The following is a 19,418-nucleotide window of genomic DNA, read 5'->3' as shown; positions in this document are numbered from 1 at the left end:
GGCACATCCCAGACATCATATCATGTCAGCCGTAAGCATGTTCATTTACATCTCTGAAAAGTAAAGGCTCCATTTTAAAACTAACCATATTATCATTACCACACCTGAAAACCTAACCAAAGACATCATCAATATGCAAAACTGTTATTTAAAACATTCAGGCACCCCTTCAGGTATCACTTAGAATCATCTCACCTGCCACTAGCAGGTACCAGTTGGCACTTGACAAAAGAGTGTCCTAGAATGTATAGAAAGAGCAGAAGATAGGAAAATAATTCAACATAATCCCCTTCCCTCCACTGTCCTTCCCTAAGCCAAGCAGTCCTTCTCATTATTTCCTGTGGCTTTTCTTCTCTCCTCTAGCAATGTACATCACAGATGTGTATGTATTCGCAACAAGAATTCTGTGTCCTGCAATATTAGCCCCCTTAGCCCCCTCTCCCACACTGCTCTGTAGCTTCCATAATGCTAATAATCCTTTTTAACTCTGCTAGTGTTCCACTGAGTAGAAAGAAACTCCAGAGTTTGCTTAATCCAGTCCTTTCCTGTTGCTATTGTCAGTGATGGACCATTCTAAACAATACCCTGATGAATACCTTTTTGCACAAAGCCTCTTCATTTTTCCCTTCTTTTTTCTTCCGATTATTTTTTTAGGCTGTTTTTCCAGGAGTGCCTCTAATCACTCTCCTCTTCTTTGTACATCCTTTTCCTCCTGCCTCCTCCCCCTTTTAAGGAAAAAAATAATTAAAATCAATCTCTTTCCACTGAGGCTTCCCCTGTGTGCCCCACCTTGCCCAGCTCTTCCCTCTTCTCAGGAACTATGGCCAAAAATCCTGAAAATGTGGAACAGCTTCCTGGCTGGAACCTCACACGTGGCCGGCTGGGTTTCTGCAAGGTTGCCAGTTTTGCCTTACTTCCTCGTGGCCTCAGCCTTCTCCTCTCCCCCTGCAGGTTCTGACTTAGTTTAACAGAAAGCCCAGTGTGGGTTGGGAACCCAGGACCTGAAGACTGAACTCCACTCTCCTTCGTTGCCTGTTGACCCGGGACAAATGATTAACCTCTCTGATTCTGTTTCCTCATCTTTAAAATGGGAATAATAAGCCTTACAGCATAAGGTGTTATGAGGTTTAAAGGAGATAGCCCTCAAAAACAACCTTATTATATTTATTATTATTATCCCCATTTTAACAGAGTTTTACATACCAAGGGCTTAGTAAATGTTCATGCCATTATTATTAAGCTGCCAAAGTCAACGGGGAGCCTAGTGTGTGAGCTACATGCTCTGTGACCAGTTATGTGACCTGCTCCTTGTTCCCTCTGTGCCTTCCTTTGCTGACCACCCCCACTGACCCCACAGCAGCCTGCGCTTCCCCAGTTTTCAAGGGCTGTCTCCAGTGGCACATCCTCGGTGGCGCTTGCTGAGCGCTCCCCCTGATAGCCTACCCCCTCCCTCTCCCAAGCTGAAAGTAGCTCCCACTTACTCCAGCCCTTCCATTGCACTCAGAGCAGTACCTTGGGTTAGACTCCACAGTGAGCATCTGGTCCCCTTGTGGGTCTTGGGGCAGCATCCTTGCTTGCAGAACTACAGCCGAATTCCCAGTACACAGCCCAGTGCCACACTTGGGAGCTGGATGTCTTTCACGAGTAATGTGAATCCCAGGCGTCTTAGAATTTATAAGGTAAATGATTTCATAGGAAATTCCAAAAGACACCCCCAGTTTATTTAAGGTTGTTGAAATTTTCTTCCGGTACTTGTTTTGGGGTTAAGAGAGCCTTCAAGTGCCTCCAGCCTGGAATCCTTTGACTGCCTGCTCATTTTTTATTATAATACAGCCACTGTGCCTTGCTGTGGGCAAAGCCGATATATTTGTGAATAGGAGCCTGAAAATACATCAGGACAAAGGACCCTTATCCCCAAAGGCAAAACAGTAAATTCCTACCCCTAGGGTATCTGGGGAAACAGCAAGTGTAAACTTTCTTTCAAGAGTCTCGTTTCCTTTGGGCACTTAATGCAAATTGTGTCTTTCCAGTCTATGCCATAACCTTTCATAAAATAATGTTTATTGATTTTTTTCTCATTATAAAATAACACATGCTTGTTGCAGAAATTTTTGAAATGGCAGATGGCGAGAACAGGAAAATAAAGTTCGCTTGTGAGCACCCTCCAGACATAAAGATATCAGTATTGTATTGCAAGTCCTCAAAGTCAAATGCCCTCCTGGGCCAGGCATGTGCCAGTCAGGCGGGGCTGGCCCTGCAGTGAGGGCTGACCGTGCCAGCCTAGAGCCCCCGTCACCCCTGGTGCTGAGCTCCAGCGCATTCTTGCCCTGTGGGAATGCAAATATTGAGCTGCCAGACATTTTTTAAGGCAAAGCAGAAATCTATATTTTTGTGAGTCTCCTAATTTTTTCAGCATCCCCTTATTTTTTCAATGTCCCCTTATTTAAATAAAAAACTCACCTTCGGGTGAAGTGCATGGGTCCGTGGCATCCTTTAGGCTCTGTTGCATTGCATCTAATTAAACTCCCTTTTTTGTTTTCATTATCTTATACTTAATTCAATCCTACAGCCAGGACAAGTACCATATAGCCGATATAAGTGCCAGAAAGCTTAATGTTCGTTCAGTCCTGGGTTGCTTGTATCCTAGATGTACCTCCGAAGCAACAGGTTCAAAAGAAAATCCTTCTAGAATTCTTTCCTCTCAATCAACAAATATTGGTTGAACATCTGCCATGTGTCAGACTCTGTGTTAGATTCTGGGCACTTAGTCATGACCCCGATAGGCCATGCCCCTGAGGTCAAAGCCCTCTCATTCTGTCTGCCTAAGCACTGGTAAACAAGATCAGTAGGGATAAATGCTCTGCTGAGAATGAAGGTAAATTCACATAATAGCAATGAGTTGGTGACTTAAGATTCACCAGTCAAGGAAGATCTCAGTGGTAACATTTAAGCAAAATGATAAGACAGAGCCAGCCATGTAGTCTAAGAGAAGAGCATTCCCAGCACAGAGAAATCCTGTGCAAAGGCCCTGAGGTGGAAATGCGCTTAGCGTGTTCAAGAATCCAAAATAGTGACTGTGTAGAATCCCAAACAAGGTCCATGTGGCTAGAAGGTGGTGTTTTGGGGCAGTGGAAAACAAAATGAGGCCAGAGAACGAGACATGGCTTAGACGACCAGATGAGGCATTTGGATTTCTTCATAAATATTCAGCAAAGCCACTTGTGATATTTAAGCAGGGGATGGTAGATATGGCTATTCCGAGGTTACAGTGGTTGAAAGTAGGATTTAGACGAGTAAGGAAGCATGGTGTTGGCTTGGACAGGGATGTTGGCAGTGCACAGGAGAGTAGAGGATGGATTCAGGTGAAAACAGCAAGATTTCTTAACAGAAGGGGAGGGGAAGCAAGCAGTCAAAGATTACCTTCTTGGTTTCTAGAGTGCTTGACCATTGCTCATCTCCTAGACCCCCAAGGTCCACCCCCTACGATCGACTGCTCCCTTCTGCAAACATTTTCTTCTTTTGACTCCCATGCCAGCAAGCTCTCCTCTTCTTCGTCTACTCCCACTGACCCCACCCACCTTACAGAACAAACATTGACAGTGCATTATTTAGCTACTGCAATGATGTTGCATAACAAATTAGCCTGAAATCAGTGTTTTTGGAATAGCAAGCACTGACCTGATGTGGCTCTCAAGCTTGCAGGTCAGTTGTGCTGTGTTCCTGAACTCAGCTGGCATCTCTCCTGAATATGCAGCTGCTGCAAGTTGGGAGCAGGGCTCTGCTGTTCTTGGCTGGGAGGTGTTGGCTGGGACCACTGGGGTGACTCTGCCCTGCCCCAGTGTCTCATCCTCCAATGGACTAGCCCAGGCATGCTCCCAGGTAACCTAGGAGGTAATCTTTGATTGCTCGCTTTCCTCCTCTTCTATCAAGAAATCCTGCTGTCTCCACCTGAATTTATCCTCTGCTCCCCTGTGCACTGCCAGCATCCTTGTCCAAGCCGTGACCATGCCTTACCTGGACCTTTGCAGGAGCTTCTTTATGTTTGCTTCCTACTTTTGTCCACTGTAACCTCATAATAGCCATATCCATCATCTCCTGCTTAAGTATCACAAGTGGTTTTGCTAAATGCTTGTGATAAAATCCTCACCTGGTCTACAAAGGCATGCTGTCATCCCAAAAGAGCAAGAGAAGAAATGTGCAAGGCTTCTTGAGGCCTGGCTGGGAACGGTCATGAGCCCCCTCCCACCACCTTCTGGTGGCCAGAGCAGATTCAGGAGTGGGGAAACAGACTCTGCCTTCTCGGGAAAAGGAAATCTGCAGAGCCACATGGAAAGGAGCATGGGAACAGGAGAGGGGGAGACCTGGAGATCCTGACACAGGCAACCACAAGACTACCACGACTGTCTGTACTGTCCAGTACAGTATCCACTAGCTACCAGTGGGTATTTAAGTTTGCATGAAAAGGAAATGAAATAAGAAAGTCAGTTCCTCAGTCACACCAGCCACCTTTCAAGTGCTCAGTGGTCGCTAGTGGCTACTATATTGGAGAACACAGCTGTAAACCATCTCTTCATGGCACAAAGGTCTGCAGCACAGTCCAGGGTGAGGGTTTTCTGCTCCCAGAGTCCAGGCGCAAAGCGGGCTTTTGTGAGCTGCCATGCCCAGCGAGCAGTCTGAAGAGGGTGTGGGCTTTTTTCTCACAGCCCCAGAGGCATCTCAGTAACTAGGCAGTGATTTCCAGAGATGCGTAAACACAGGAAGGCGGCTTCCCTAACCATTATAATTACACATAAAGATTTAAGCTGCAGATCAGGACCAGAAGGAAGGAGGCTGAGCAGGAACGGTGATTTGTGGAACGCTGTTATTAAGGAGCCACAAGCACCCTCTAAGTGCTGTGCAATTTACACGTTGTGAAAGCCTTTTATTTTACAAGTAGGAAGGACAAAGCTGGGCTTCTCCAAAGTTCCACCCCCCATCCTTTGCTCTCTACTGGGGCATCTCTGCTTAGTTTTTCTGCCCCTTTCTCCCAGTGAGTCTTGTTAGATCAAAGACATGCATCTTAAAACAACAGCTACCTCTTTGTGTATGGATATATGGACCTTGGATTAATTTTTAAGGATAATACCTAATACTGTGACTGAGAAAGACAGTGAGAGCATAAATCAGTATGCCCTTTTTGATAAAGTTGGACAGCAGGTATATAGAGAACCCTTTGGAGATTAGAGAGACAGATGTTCAAAAGCCATTTTTGCTCAAGGATGTTTAATACAGGATTGTTTAGACTGGCAAAAAAATTAGAAACCAGTTAAACAGCCAGTGATGGGGAACTTGCTTGGTAAAATATGGCATTACATACAGTGGAATGATGTGTATCATGTTTTCAGAGAATTTTCAAAAACATATGGTAATGCTCAGGAAATACTATGAAGCAAAAGCAGGATGTAACCAATATGTATATTGTGATCCCAGCTATGTAAGATTTATGCAAATATATGCAAAGGAAATAAGGCTGAAGGGAAATATGTCAATATGACATTGTTTGCACACCGTTGTTGTTTCCCGGTACCTAGCACCAGAGGGTCAATAAATATCCGTGAATTGACATCATCTATGAAAAGAAGCATCGAAAATAGCAATTTCTGTTTTCTTTATTATGCTTCCATACAGTCAGCATACTTTTTACACTTATAATCAACCAAAAAGCTGTTGTTGATGGTTACTGAGATCATGGGTACACGAGTGGCAGCTTTCAGGACTATGATGAACATTGTCTAAAATGGGGTTCATTCTAGGAACAGGACCAGCACAGTGGCTGGCACTCCACTGTGAACCTGCGCATCTCCAGCCCTGACCCATGAGCTCCTATGAGACAGTGCATGTTTTTCAGGTACTATCCAATGGGTCACCCGGCTTCTGTCCACCTCTACTTCCTTGCTGACCGCTTCCAGGGCTTTCTGATCAAGCATCATGCTACCAACCTGGCAGTGAGCAAACTCGAGACACTGGAGACATGGGTGATGCCCAAGAAAGTCTTCAAGATCGCAAGCCCACCCAGCGACTTTGGGAGGCTTCAGTTTTCCGAGGTAAGACGCCAGACCTTGTCGTATTCACTGCCTTTGGCATCCCCCTTGCTGGGTCCTGCTCTATGATCTCACACCTGTAATAGGAAATGGAGGAGAAGGGGACTTGGAGAGCCCCAAAGATAAGCTCAGCCTGTGCCTGGAGAAGGTTCTTCAGCCTAAAACACTGGAACTGACATCTTAAACAGGGCAGGAGGAGAGGGACCGTGTACCAAACCAACCCAGAGCCCTGGTCTATTTTTTATAGTAGAATTTCTGTTTCTTTTATTTTTTTTATTCTACCTAGAAAGTCCCCCTAAATTTGTGTTAGTACTAGACCAATAACAAGCCAATTTCTTAGTGGAGTAATGGCAGTGCTGTCATTTTACATATTGGGAAACTGAAGCCTATGGAGATTCCATGATTTTCTAGATCATTGCTAGAAAGTGGCAGAGATCTTGGTTCAAAATTGAACCAAGATCTTTTAGGCTGCAAATCCCACGCTTAAATGTGCTTTTTTTCTCCCCAGTGCCTAGCACAGGGTTGAGGTTAAAATAAGTTCCAGATCAATCATGGAATGGATGGGTAGATGAATGGATAGCCGGATGGATGGACATATGGGTGGACAGATGGACAGATGAGTGGGCAGGTGGATGGATGGGTGGATGGATGAATGGATGGATGGACGATGTGTCAGTGATTGGACAGATGGACTGGTGCATGGGTGCATAGATCTATGGAATGCAGTTGCCACCTCTCCAGTACAGCACCAGCTTTTAGTTATCTTTCTGCCTGGGGAGATGATTGGTCCAGCACTACCCTTGTAACATCAGCCCTACCTCCAGACCTGATCTGCCCCGGCTTCTTCTCCAGCCCCATCCAGTACCACTGTCCTCCCCACTCACACTTTTGTGTCTTTGTCAAACAAGCCAAGTTTGTTCCTACTTTCGGCTTGGCGTGTGCTGACCTACCTGCCTAGGGCGCTTTCCTGAAGGTTTTCACCATTGGAGGGGGATGGGACCATTCCAATCTAAATCTAAATGATGTACCTTCCCTGCCCAGCCATTTATGCCACAATAACTACATTCTCCACCTGACACACCCTTATTGTATATTTTCCCTTCGCATTCACCGTCTAGCGGCATCTCGTTGGTTTCTCTGATCACTTGGTGATTGTCCACAAGAGAGCTGAGGCAGTATCACTCACACTCACTGCTGGATCCCCGGCACATAGAAGAGTATGTAGCATTTGTAGATGCTGGAAAATATTTCTGACTGCATGTGTACCTGCACTTGGCTGGTGACACTAGAAGGAAGGGGGGACAGGGTCAAGCTTGGTGAGGGTTGCCCACACAAAACTCCTCCCGGGATTTCTGCCTTCCCTATGTCAGCAAGTAGCTAAAGCAATGATCCATCCTTGGAGTTAAGCACCTGCAATGAGTTTGCCTCTGGCTTAGGGGCCAATTTTAGAATGTGCAGAATCTTGAGGGATGGGAGTGGGCTGGGGTTAAGTGTCCCACCTGGCCTCTTTCCAGCCCCTTATGGCCCTACCTGGCTGACCCGTGCCCTACTGAATAGGCACTGAACAGGCAAGGGTGGGAATTCTTGTGAAGCCACCATTTCCAATTAAGGTTCCAAATGGGTAGGCTGGATTTGAGCTGCCATGGGAGCCCACTCCATAAATTACTGGTGCCAGGGAGCAATTAGATGCTGCCCCAGTTGGAGTCTGTGCTGGGTGCCCAAGCGGCCAATTGAAGACATTAATGTCCCATTAATGAGATGGATGCCTGGTGACTGGGCTCTCCCTGTTTATCGGCCTGCCGTTGGGAGACTGGGCACTTCAGGCAGTGACAAATGATACTGGCCATTCGTGGCTGGTGATTTGTGAGGGTTCCTACTATAGCTATGGTACCCTTGGTGTGACGGCCACCAAGATCATTGGCAGACTACCAACATGTAATGCAAGGAGCCCTGAATCTTGCATTTCTAAAGCCTTAAATTTTTTTCTAAAACCTTAACTTTAAGGCGAATGTAAAATTGGACAAGAATGAGGGAAAGAACGGCAGGGCCACTCTGTGGGCTGTGGAGAAGCCCCCTCGTGTTGTCACAGTCCCAGGCCGTGCATAGGGCCTGGCTCACAGCAGGTGGGCAGCTCAGGTGGATTTCTCAATCCCGTGGGAGTCCCATGCCTGTGGCTTGGAGCGTCACCAAGTGCCTATGATATGCGAGGTGCCCAAAGGACAGACCAGAGCCTTGTTGTCATGGAATTGATCTCTAAGTGGGGCAGCCAAAGAGTGAGCAAATAAGTGAATGAAAAAAAATTCAACTAATGACAAGTTCTATACAAAGAAAATAAAATCCCATGCATGTAATTGCTGAGGACTAGAGTGGCTAATGAGGACTACTTTCAAAGGGATGATTCATTTCGGAAGGCTTTTCTGAAAATAATTTTAGAGCTGAAAACTCTAAGTGATCTGGAAGAGCTTGAGCAAAGGCCCTGAGGCTCCAGGCAGGAGCTCTGCACACTCAGGGAGCAGCAAGGCCGGTGTGGCCAGAGCACAGCGAGCAAGATGGAGAGGGACAGGAAGGAGGTCTTTGAGGGGACAGGGGGACAGAGGAGTCTTGCAGGCCCTGGGAAGCAGTTTGGATTGTATTTTAAGGGTCATGGGAAGGCTTCGGTGGGTGTGAAGCTGGGGAGCAGTATGTTTCGCTTGAACTTGAACATGTGCTTAAATAGGAGCAGTTGATCACTTTGTGGTGACTGGTGTAGACTCCCGGGGCAATGGTGAGACTGTGACAGCAGCAGCGCCCCACCTCAGGCAGACCCTCCTCCCTCACGCTGGGGCTGCAGCTGACTTCCTCCTCCTCTCACAACTTAGAAACAAGACCTAGGTTTCACACTGTCAGCCACTTTACAAGCCCCCTGCCCAGGTTCTTTTGGTTTAGAACTCAGACGTCAGAGATCTGTTCACCCCCAATTCTGTGGCGGATCCAAGGATGATGTCTGGAGCATCCCCACACGCCCCTAACCAGTCCGTAATCCCTTCCTGAAGCAGAGCCCTCGCGCAGTTTTGTGTCTGTGGGAAAGTCAGCATGCATAGGGCCTGGGTGCGTGAGAGTGTCCGGGTGCTCAGCCCCTAGTCATTCAGGACATAGAGAGGCGGTGGATGGGTAGATCAATGGGTAGTTAGATAAATATAGATAGAGATATATTGAGTACCTACTATGTGCTCAACACTGTTGTGGGCACTAGAAATACATTGACAAACAAGCCGGATATTGTCTCTACCCTCTTGGAGTTGACTGTTGAGCTAGAGAGAGAGACTAAATTAAAGGTTGCAATAGTGTACCCCACAAAAAAGAACTACAGTGGGCAAATGCTTAGAGACGTACTGTACCTCAGTGGAGTCTCTAAGCGAGGAAGGCTTCCCAGTACAGGTGACACCCTGACTGAGGTCTGGATGATAAATAAGAGCTTGTTAGGAAGAGGGTGGGGAAAGTAAGGCAGCCTGTGCAAAGAGAGGTGGGCATGGACGCAAGCTCAAAGGTGAAAGAGAGCCCTTCTCTGGGAGGCACTCAGGGTATTTCTGTAGTTGGGGGTGTGGCGAGTGGAGAGGAGAGAAGAGGGCAGAAACAGAGCGGACCCAAAAGGACCAGACCTCATGGGGCAGTGAGAGACTGGACTTAAGAACAATGAGATGCTAAAAAGGGTTGCATGTGGGATCAGGTTTCTTGAGAAAAATCTCTAAGACTTTGAGGCGTAGCTTGATTCCTGCTCACTCATTCATTTATTTTTTCAGTCAGTAGTATCTTTTAATACCTACCATGTTCCAGCCAGTGTACTAGGCACCAGGGGTCCTCAGAAATAGCCAGCCCCTGGGATCCACAGGGTGGGAAAAAATGCCAAGATTTCACAAGCCTGGGAGGGATGGTGCCCCTGTAGAAATGTCACAGCAGTCACTGCCTCTGCTACCTTTAGGGCCACTCTTGAGGCTGTGGTCTAAAGACAGAAACCTAAAGCAAGCTGTGGGCCTATGAATGTGTATGCCACATAACAGTGCCCCCAATAGGCATGTGGTCCATATGTGTTGAGTGAATGAATGAGCGAGTGAGTGTGTGAGTGAGTGAGTTGATGAATGGGAGGCAATACATAGAAGAGTAGATAAGAACACACACAGCCTTTGGGGTCAGATTTCCTGTATCCCTCTGTGACTTTGCCCCTCACTGACCATAGCAAATTATCTAACTGCTCTGAGCCTCAGTTTCCTCATATGTAAAATGGGGATAATGACAAGAGTCTCCTTTTTGTGCAGCTGAAAGTGAGTGTTAAATAAGTTGATGCATCCAGGCATTTCGTATTATGCCTGGCATGAGCCCTTGGTACATATTAGCCGTGTAGCTCCGTGTTCTGGGGAGAGAGTGGACACAGTGACTCATGGTGAGAACAAAAAGAAGGGAAACCAGCTCCCACCTGCACCATACCTGTGGGCTCTTCTCAGGGCGTAGATGTTTACACCCTCACCTGCACCCTGACCTGCAGACATACACTTTGGAAATGCTGGTCATGGAACGACCACAGAAGCAGTGCAAGCCTTATAGTGTGCTCATTATCTGCTACCAGTGTGCCCCTTGCTGTGTCTTCAAAAGCATTAAATTAAAACTCCTGGGGAGCAGAAGGCCCTAATTTAATTTGATTTGAAACAGCAACAGAGCTCAGTATCAGGGATCCTGCAGTTCATTCATTTTTTTTGTCAAGTCACTCACTCAGCGGTTATTGACTGAGCACCTGCTGCATGCCAAGCACAGTGCGAGGCACCAGGAGAGAGCAGTGGACCCAGGCACAGGGGTTCGAGCAGTTTGAGGACAGTTCACAAGGTCTCTTTGGCTAATCGTGTGGAGACTAGACCGCAGGTGACTGACGTGGAAGGGGAAAAAAAGCAAGAGTGGATTCGTGGAGGGTCAAAGCCATGAATTCACCAGCTGGCAGGAGGGATGGATTGTACAACCATCTCTTATCCCTCAGGTACAGCTCAGAAAGCTTTATGAAAGCCAGAACTGTCTCTTCCGCAGAAAGCCCATGTGAACCTCTGCCAATGACAGGTGATGCTGAGGAACTCTCTCTTTTTCTGGTTTACGATATAGCAGTTCCAAAACCTGAGCTCCCATCCTATTCAGAACAATCACACTGAATGGAGGCACACAGTCTGGGAAAGCAAAGAGCAGAGTGGAAACCAGTGGTACCTGTTGAATGGCAGGGCTATGATTCCTTGGAATGGCCTGCAAGCCATCATTCATTCACAGCACATTTTTTCCCAAAGCACATATCATGTACCGGGCACAAGAGGCCTTGAAATCTCTCAACCTGGGTCCAAATCCAAATCATCTGCTCACTGCCTGTTCGACCTTGAGCACATAACTTAAGCGGAGCCTCGGTTTCCCCATATCTTCATCTGCAAAATGAGCGTATGAAACCCAGTTAGTAGGACCCTTGGCCTTTCCAGAGCCCAGCACCCACGGGCAGGCTCAGTGACTTCAGGACTCCCTCTCCGTTTCAGGTCGGCACTGACTGGGATGCCAAGGAGCGGCTCTTCCGAAACTTTGGGGGTCTCCTGGGGCCCATGGATGAGCCAGTGGGCATGCAGAAGTGGGGGAAGGGCCCCAATGTCACTGTGACCATCGTCTGGGTCGATCCCATCAACATCATCGCAGCCACCTATGACATCCTGATTGAGTCCACTGCTGAGTTTACCCACTACAAGCCCCCTTTGAACTTGCCTCTGAGGCCTGGGGTGTGGACAGTGAAAATTCTCCACCACTGGGTGCCAGTTGCCGAGACCAAATTCCTCATCGCGCCTCTGACCTTCTCCAACAGGCAGCCCATCAAGCCGGGTGAGTATTCCCAGTGTCTCAGTGGGAGAGATGTCCCATCCCAGAGGCCTCACGGGCTCTTGGCCTGAGCAGGCAGTGCTTCCCAGAGTGGGGCGAGGGGGCCACTTTTGAGAACAATGCTCTCTGCTCTCAATATGTGCTTTTCTACCTGCACACTGAGGTGATGTCATCTGTCCATAAATTAGATACTTTTTCATTAGATGCTCTCCCATTGGACTCCCAGAAGGCTCTGATCATATTGAAGACAAGATGGAAAATAAACCCAGGCAGATATTGAGTTTCAGCAAATCTTGTTCATTGTTTAAAAAATAAGAATTAAAAGAGGAAATTCTGTTCGTCAAAAACATGATGCACAAGATCAGCGATTTTCAAACAGTGCACCACAAGGCTTTTAAAACCTGCAATACCTGACAACTTAGTCAGGGGCACTGACCACTTTTCTCTTACATTCTCAAGTAAAAAAAAAAATGACAGCAGCCAACACAACAGCCATCTGCTGTGAATGTATCAAAAATGATACCTATTTTTTGTCATATCAGTAAAAAAAATTTTGGTGTGCCACAGAATTGTTTATGTGTGCCATGAGGTGAAAGATGTTGAAAATCACTGCATGAGGTGAGAAGACATACCAACATACTAGTGGAAAATATGTACTGCACATAAAAAGTGCTCAGAATATACAAAGAGATTACATAAATCGGGACAAGGTATAAGGCACAGGCCAAATCTGGCCCACTTCTTATTTTTGAACATAAGGTTTTAGCTTTGCGCAGTGGCAGTATCATAGCCAATGAGGTTTATTCAAGGCGCAATTATTGATCATTGAAAATAAGGTTTTATTGGGACACAGTCACGCCCAGTCATTTACATAGTGACTCTGTCTGCTTTGGGACTACAACAGCGTTGCGGCGTGGTTGTGACAGAAGCTACACAACCCACAAAGCCAAAATTGTTGGCTATCTGGCCTTTTATAAAAAAATGATTATTAATCTCTGTTGTGAAAAGAAGAGAGCATAAATGGCCCCCACACATATAAAAGCATGCTCAGCCTTATAAATAATGAGAGAAATATAAATTAAAAGTAGAAAGAGACCCCACTTCACCCCCATCCTGTTGGGGCACACTGGAAGGTTGGACAGTATGCGTCTCGTGGCAGGAAGGCTGGAGGTCAGTAACCATCCATTTAGTCTGCTGGGAGGGATGATGAAATGAGCTTAGAAAGTGGTTTAGCATTTCCTAGTGGAATTGAACACACACGCACCCTGCCCCACAGAAATTCCACCCCTAGAGATGAGCAGTAGACACCTGGGTGGAAATGGAGCAGCATTGTTCATAACACCACTAAACGGGAAAGAATCCGCATGTCTGCTGCTTGAGTGGAAAAGCAGTATGTGGCCTGGGCAGACAGTGGAGTTCTACACAGCAGTGAACATTGATCAGGGGACATTGAATGAATCTCTAAGGCATAACATTGAGGGGAAACCACTGTGGGAGGGATCATAATGGTGGTTCAGGTGTTTAAAGTTTAAAACCAGAACAAGCCAACAGTATATTAGTTCAGGATTTACGTGTCTGCAGAAAACTGAGAGGATATTAAGGGAATTATGAATACAGTTCAGGATGGTGATTTCCACCGAGCGTAGAGGGTAGAGAGAGGGATATCCGAGATCTGCCATGCCTGCCTTTTTGTTCTTCTTTCATCCAAAAGGGCCTCTTTTATTTTTCTCCTTCCTCCTCTCCTTTTGTCACTGGCAATGTCTTCCTGCCCACTCAGTCCTACCTCCAGGAGTAACCACGGCCAAGAGCTTGGTCTGCATCCGTTCTAGAGGTTTCTCAGTGCTTTTAGAGCATACACATAAACACACAACATTGTCGTTTTGTAAAGACAGAATGGTACATTTTGTAGTAAAACTTGCTTTGTTCACTTTCCAAATCAGCATAGATAAAGCCACCAGCTACAGACCATTCCCTTGGATTAAGGAGCCCCGATCTATCTGTCCCCATCAGTAGACACATAGCTTCTGTCCTTGTTGTCATAGATAACACTGCAAAGAAGATTCTTNCTCCAGGAGTAACCACGGCCAAGAGCTTGGTCTGCATCCGTTCTAGAGGTTTCTCAGTGCTTTTAGAGCATACACATAAACACACAACATTGTCGTTTTGTAAAGACAGAATGGTACATTTTGTAGTAAAACTTGCTTTGTTCACTTTCCAAATCAGCATAGATAAAGCCACCAGCTGCAGACCATTCCCTTGGATTAAGGAGTCCCGATCTATCTGTCCCCATCAGTAGACACATAGCTTCTGTCCTTGTTGTCATAGATAACACTGCAAAGAAGATTCTTGCACCTAAAACTATACATGCCTATGCAGATACCTCCATAAGATAGATTCCTGGAAACAGGATTTCTGCAAACCCAGAAGCCAGAAACGATTACAGCCTCTGTTAGCTAAGAGCTCTGAGCTGGGTGCTGTTTAGCCAGTGGTACATGGAGAGGGGGACATAGGTATAGGGAGGGGATGCCTCGAGTTCCAAACAAAGGGACTGTTGAAGTGAATTGTCGACTTCTGCTAAGTTTCTGTGCTGAGCAAGCAGAAAGATAGAGAGTTCATGTTTTCTGGAGATGAAAGACTGCTCCCCCATGCCTCTCTGAAACAGGCATAAGACAGCTCCTCCAGAACTGTCTGGGCCAGCACCCAGCCACTTAGGGCCCTTGAGTGTCCCTTGATCAGGTTCGTGTCCTTGACACCTCTCAGGACTCCCACAGTCAGATGTGGAGGAGAGTGCTGGAAACAGCAGCCGCCTCTGTGTCGGATGTACCTGTTGAACAGAACAAAGGAGTGGTCTGGAATCCACCCCCAGCCCAGTAAAATAGCCCGGGGCCTTTCACTGGGTTCTGAGGTTTCCAGTTTTTTTCTGGAGTTTCTCAGGAAGGTAAGGCTTTTCCCATCCGTGCCCAGCATGAGCCAGAGGTCATTTGACCCCACTGGGGGCACCCCCTCACCTCCCTCTGCTGTTGGTAATTGTATCTGGTAACCATGCTCCAGTGACAGGGAACATGAAGGTGGGAGCCATGCAATTTGTAAAATGATTCATCAAGAGTAATTTGCTATTGATGCGTCCCTAGTAATCTCAAGAAATCTGATGAGGTGGAATTGAGGGAAATTTAATTACAGAGGCGAGCACTGCAGGCTGATGCTGTAAGAGCACACCCCACATTAACCTCACTTTTCACAAGGGTTTGTTGCACCAACCGCAATCTTTGCTGTTCAGATGTCTGTTAGCTGCTCTCTCTTCTCTTTTAAATCCTAAGAATACGTTTGTTAATTTTAGAGAGAGAGGAAGAGAGAGAAAAACATCAATATGAGAGAGAAACGTCACTTTGTTGCCTCCCATGCATGCCCCAACCAGGGATCAACCCCGCAACGTTTTGGTGTACAGGACAAGGCTCCCATCAGCTGAGCCACCTGGCCAGGGCCTTATCTGCTCTCTTCACTCTGCACGCCCTGTGTTTTGTTGGTTTGGGTGTCTCCCCACTTCCCATCTGCAAGATGGAGGCATTGAGAGAGGCTCAAGTAGAGAAATGAGACCTGCACCAAAGACAGACTCTGTTCTCCTGGGAAATGATACAGGAGCTGCCCACCCTGTCTGCCAGCTTTAGGGAGCAATGGGCTAGGGCCACACTGATAGACAGGGACTGGCCTAACTTGAAAGGGAGAAGCTCTGCTCAACCACAGCAAGACAAGGTGCATGCTCATGCCTGCTGGTCTCCTTTCTCCCACTTGCTGCCCTCCAAACCACGGAGCCCAGCCCCTCAGCTTCCTGAAGCGTTGGAAACAGGAGTGACTTTCTTGTCTGTGTTAGTCAAGGCATATTTTTTATTATACTTGTTTTCCCATTGTGTTTAGAAGAGCAGACATATGTATATATGGTCTTTCTTCCTCCTCCTTCCTCACTCTCAGCCACACATATTAGAAAGTAATCTGCCGACTCCTCAGGCTGTCCTGGTTGCCACCGAGGGTGACAGGCACTGTCAAGCAAGCAGGAAGTGATGTCTTTTGAACACCATTTTGTCTCATAAGGAGGTTTCTTCTAATTCTCACCAGAATCATTAGCTGGTGTCTTTAATTATACATATTGTTGTGTTTGACAATAAAATAAGCAACGAGTAAGAACTTCTTCAAAATGGAAATGGCTGGCTTCTTTCCTTTGGCCCAAATGGCTAAACTTTCTGCTTACACATAGTTAAGTCCTGGAAGTAGTCATAGTGCCTCTTGTTTATACGTTCCTTTCCTGTTGACAAAGCACATGAACTTCAATCTGAGTCTCTTGCCAGCCCAGTGGGTGCACTTCGTGTAAGAATGAGTATCTCTTTTTTTACAGATGGGTAAACCAAGTCTTTGAAAGACTGGCTCCCAGATGAAAAAAAAAATCAAAAACAAAAGTATTGCTTTAGCTTCTAGCTGGTGGGTGCGCCTGCAGTAGATTATCATGAAGACAAACAACGTCTTTGGAGTAGTCAACCTGTCTTAGATATAACCCCAGATCTGTCTCCAATATAGTTATTCCTATTTCCCCATCTATAAAATGGGTATAATAACACCAGCCTGATAGTTGTGTGCATGAGTGTGTGTGTTTATTGTGTCCTAATACCAACAATAGTCATTCCAGGTAAACCTTTCCAAGTGCTTAGTATATGCTGGGCGCCATTTTAAGCCCTGCGTGTGAGTCAGCACATTTCATCATCAGGAAGCTATGAAGAAGGTATTAGTACCCCACCCATTTTATTGATAAGGAGACTGAGGCACTGGGCATTGAAGTCAGAAGTCACACACCTAATATGTGGGATGTGACAACTGAGACCCAGACTGAAGTCCCTGTGCTCTGCCTGAGGCACAGATGCTCAACGAGGCAGAAGTGTGAGAGCCAGTGGGACCTCCCACCCCACCCTCTTCTGGTCCAGTCTTCCTGCTTCCCAGGACACTTCCCTGTGGGCTATTCATGCAATATGTCTGGGAGCAAAGCAGAAATCATGGCTTATGCAGAGTTCATGGTGGGCACTCAGCAGCCAAGAGCAGGGCTTCTCACCAGGCTTTGAGATCAGCAGACCTAGTTCAAACCCCAGCTTCAACTCTCATTACACATGTGATCTGGCAAAAGATGCTTAATGAGGCTTTGTGGTCACTGTTGCCTCTGCGCAGAATCCGCTTCCCCAGGATCTGTGTGGGGCTTCTTTCTTCCTTCACAGTAATCAGCTCTCAGCACAGACGTCACCCCCTCAGCAGGGTCTCCCTTGCTCACCTCATCTAAAATAAACACCTGGCCCTAGCCAGTGCGGCTCAGTTGCTTGGGCATCATCCCTCAGACGGAAAGGTAGCAGGTTCTGTTCCTGCTCAGGGCACATGCCCAGGTTGTGGGTTCATCCCTAGTTGGAGAGTGTGCAATAGGCCACCGATCAATATTTCCTTCTCACATCGATGTTTCTCTCCCTCTCTTTCCCCTCTCTCTGGAATCCAGAACAGCAATAATAATAATAAATTAAATTAAATAAATACCCTTATCACTCCCTAACCCAGAGATTGGAAGGCTTTTACTGTAAAGGGCTAAATAGTAAACATATTCGGGTTTGCAGGCCATTTACAGTCTCTGCCTCAACTACTCAGTTCTGATGTTATAGCACAGAAGCAACCACGGACGGTATCTACCCAAATGGACATAACCATGCTCCAATAAAACTTTATTTACAACAACAGTTTGGGGGCCAGATATGGCCCAAGGGCCATAGTGAGCCAACCCCCTGCTCTGACTCAGTACCCCATTTATTCCCTTCATGACACCTATCACTAATTGAAACAACCTTATTTATTTACTTCTTTATTCATTTATTGTCATCAGGATAACCTACTGGACTGCAATCTCCTTGACTGTCTGGTTCTTTGCATCCCATATAATAGAGTCTGGCACTTAATAAATCTTTATCAAATGAGTGAGTGAATGCCTGGACTGTAGGAGGTACTGTGTAAATATGTGCTGAACGAATAAATGAACTTTGCTGTGCTCTAAAGTAGGCTCCTAACTGTCGTGGGCTCAGTTTCTTCATCTGTACAATGGGACTGCAAAAATAACTTCTTTATGTGATTGTCCTGTGAATTAAGTGATACCGCACCAGTGCCCAGCATAGTGCTGGGCACACAGTAGGAGCCAGGTTTGTGGCTCTCCTAATAATGTGATGCTTCCCTTTGCTTTCAGAGGAGGCACTGAAGCTGCACAACGGGCCGCACCGCAGCGCCTACATGGAGCAGAGTTTCCAGAGCCTGAACCCCGTCCTCAGCCTGCCCATCAGCCCTGCCCAGGTGGAGCAGGCTCAGAGGAATGCAGCCTCCACTGGTACTGCACTGGAGCACTGGCTGGACTCACTGGTGGGCGGGATGTGGACCGCCATGGACATCTGTGCCACAGGCCCCACTGCCTGCCCGGTCATGCAGACCTGCAGCCAGACGGCCTGGAGTTCCTTCAGCCCTGACCCTAAGTCAGAGCTGGGGGCAGTCAAACCTGATGGCCGGCTCAGGTAGCACCAGGCATGCGTGGGTCCCAGCAGATGTTAAAGGGAACACAGCCAGAGGGCCGGTGGGGCCTGGACCGTGGCCTCCCACCCAGGGGGTGCCTTTTGTGGGAGGGGCTCTCCTAGCCATAGAATAATGGAGAAGGGAGGTTCTGAGGCCAGAGCAGTGTCTGCTGATAACCTGCATTTGGCAAGCTGGCTCCTGGGGGTGTGGTCTTACCTCTTCTGGCTGATCCTCAAGTCCTACAGGGTCCTTGTCTTCCCCCTCCAAAGACCCAACCCCCTGACAAGTAATTCTCAAACTTTTACTTTGAGCAGCAGAACTCTGTTTACTAAGCACAGTTGTGGGTAGAACTGAGGCTCAGATGAAATCCAGGCTGCTCTGGTTGAAGCTGGGGAGAGGGAGGTTCTTCCCCAAAGCTCAGCCCACCGGGCAGTCCCTTTGCCAAGGGCATCTCCTAAGGTACCTCTTCAGAACCTAAGGGCTCTGCAAAACCCAGTTCGAAAAGCACTGCCCAGATGGTGGGTTTGATCTCCAGCCCCACCCTTCGGCTCATCATTCCACCCCTCTGGTCCAAGAAACCCTTGTGCCAACCCTGAAATGACAGGCCACAGAAAGTCACGCTCATGAGCCCCTCTCTAGGGAGGCAGCCGACTCAGGGTGGCTTGAAGCTTCCCACCCGCCGTTCTTAGCAACTAGATGAGCAGGAAAGCCTTTTGGTGTGATGTGGCTGAGGTCCACCGAACTGTGACTGCCAGTGTCCTGGGTTCCAGGCCACCCTCCCTCAAGGAAAAACGGGATGATGATGAACCTCAAGTCTACAGCCACTCATGAGCCAGGAGACCAAGACCATGACCTTGTTGATCCTTGACAGTGGGAACACAGGGGTAGATTGCCATGAAACTC

The 19,418-nt window shown here is 47.2% G+C and overlaps 1 protein-coding gene across 3 annotated transcripts in view; it reads left to right on the top strand.

The window, feature by feature from the left end:
* Positions 1–19,418, top strand: part of XYLT1 (xylosyltransferase 1) — a 305,538-nt gene extending 286,120 nt beyond the window's left edge. For all 3 annotated transcript variants that reach the window (XM_037067687.1, XM_037067688.1, XM_037067689.1), the window contains 3 exons: positions 5,888–6,083; positions 11,615–11,948; positions 18,199–19,418. In XM_037067687.1, the coding sequence (XP_036923582.1) occupies positions 5,888–6,083; positions 11,615–11,948; positions 18,199–18,521 (853 nt within the window). In that variant the 3' untranslated portion in view covers positions 18,522–19,418. The remainder of the gene's footprint in view (positions 1–5,887; positions 6,084–11,614; positions 11,949–18,198) is intronic.

This window comes from Sturnira hondurensis, unplaced genomic scaffold (assembly GCF_014824575.4).
Source record: "Sturnira hondurensis isolate 20B ecotype Veracruz unplaced genomic scaffold, ASM1482457v3 Scaffold0017394, whole genome shotgun sequence".
In the NCBI taxonomy this organism is placed as follows: Eukaryota; Metazoa; Chordata; class Mammalia; order Chiroptera; family Phyllostomidae; genus Sturnira; species Sturnira hondurensis.
This window is presented reverse-complemented; position numbering and strand designations above follow the sequence as displayed.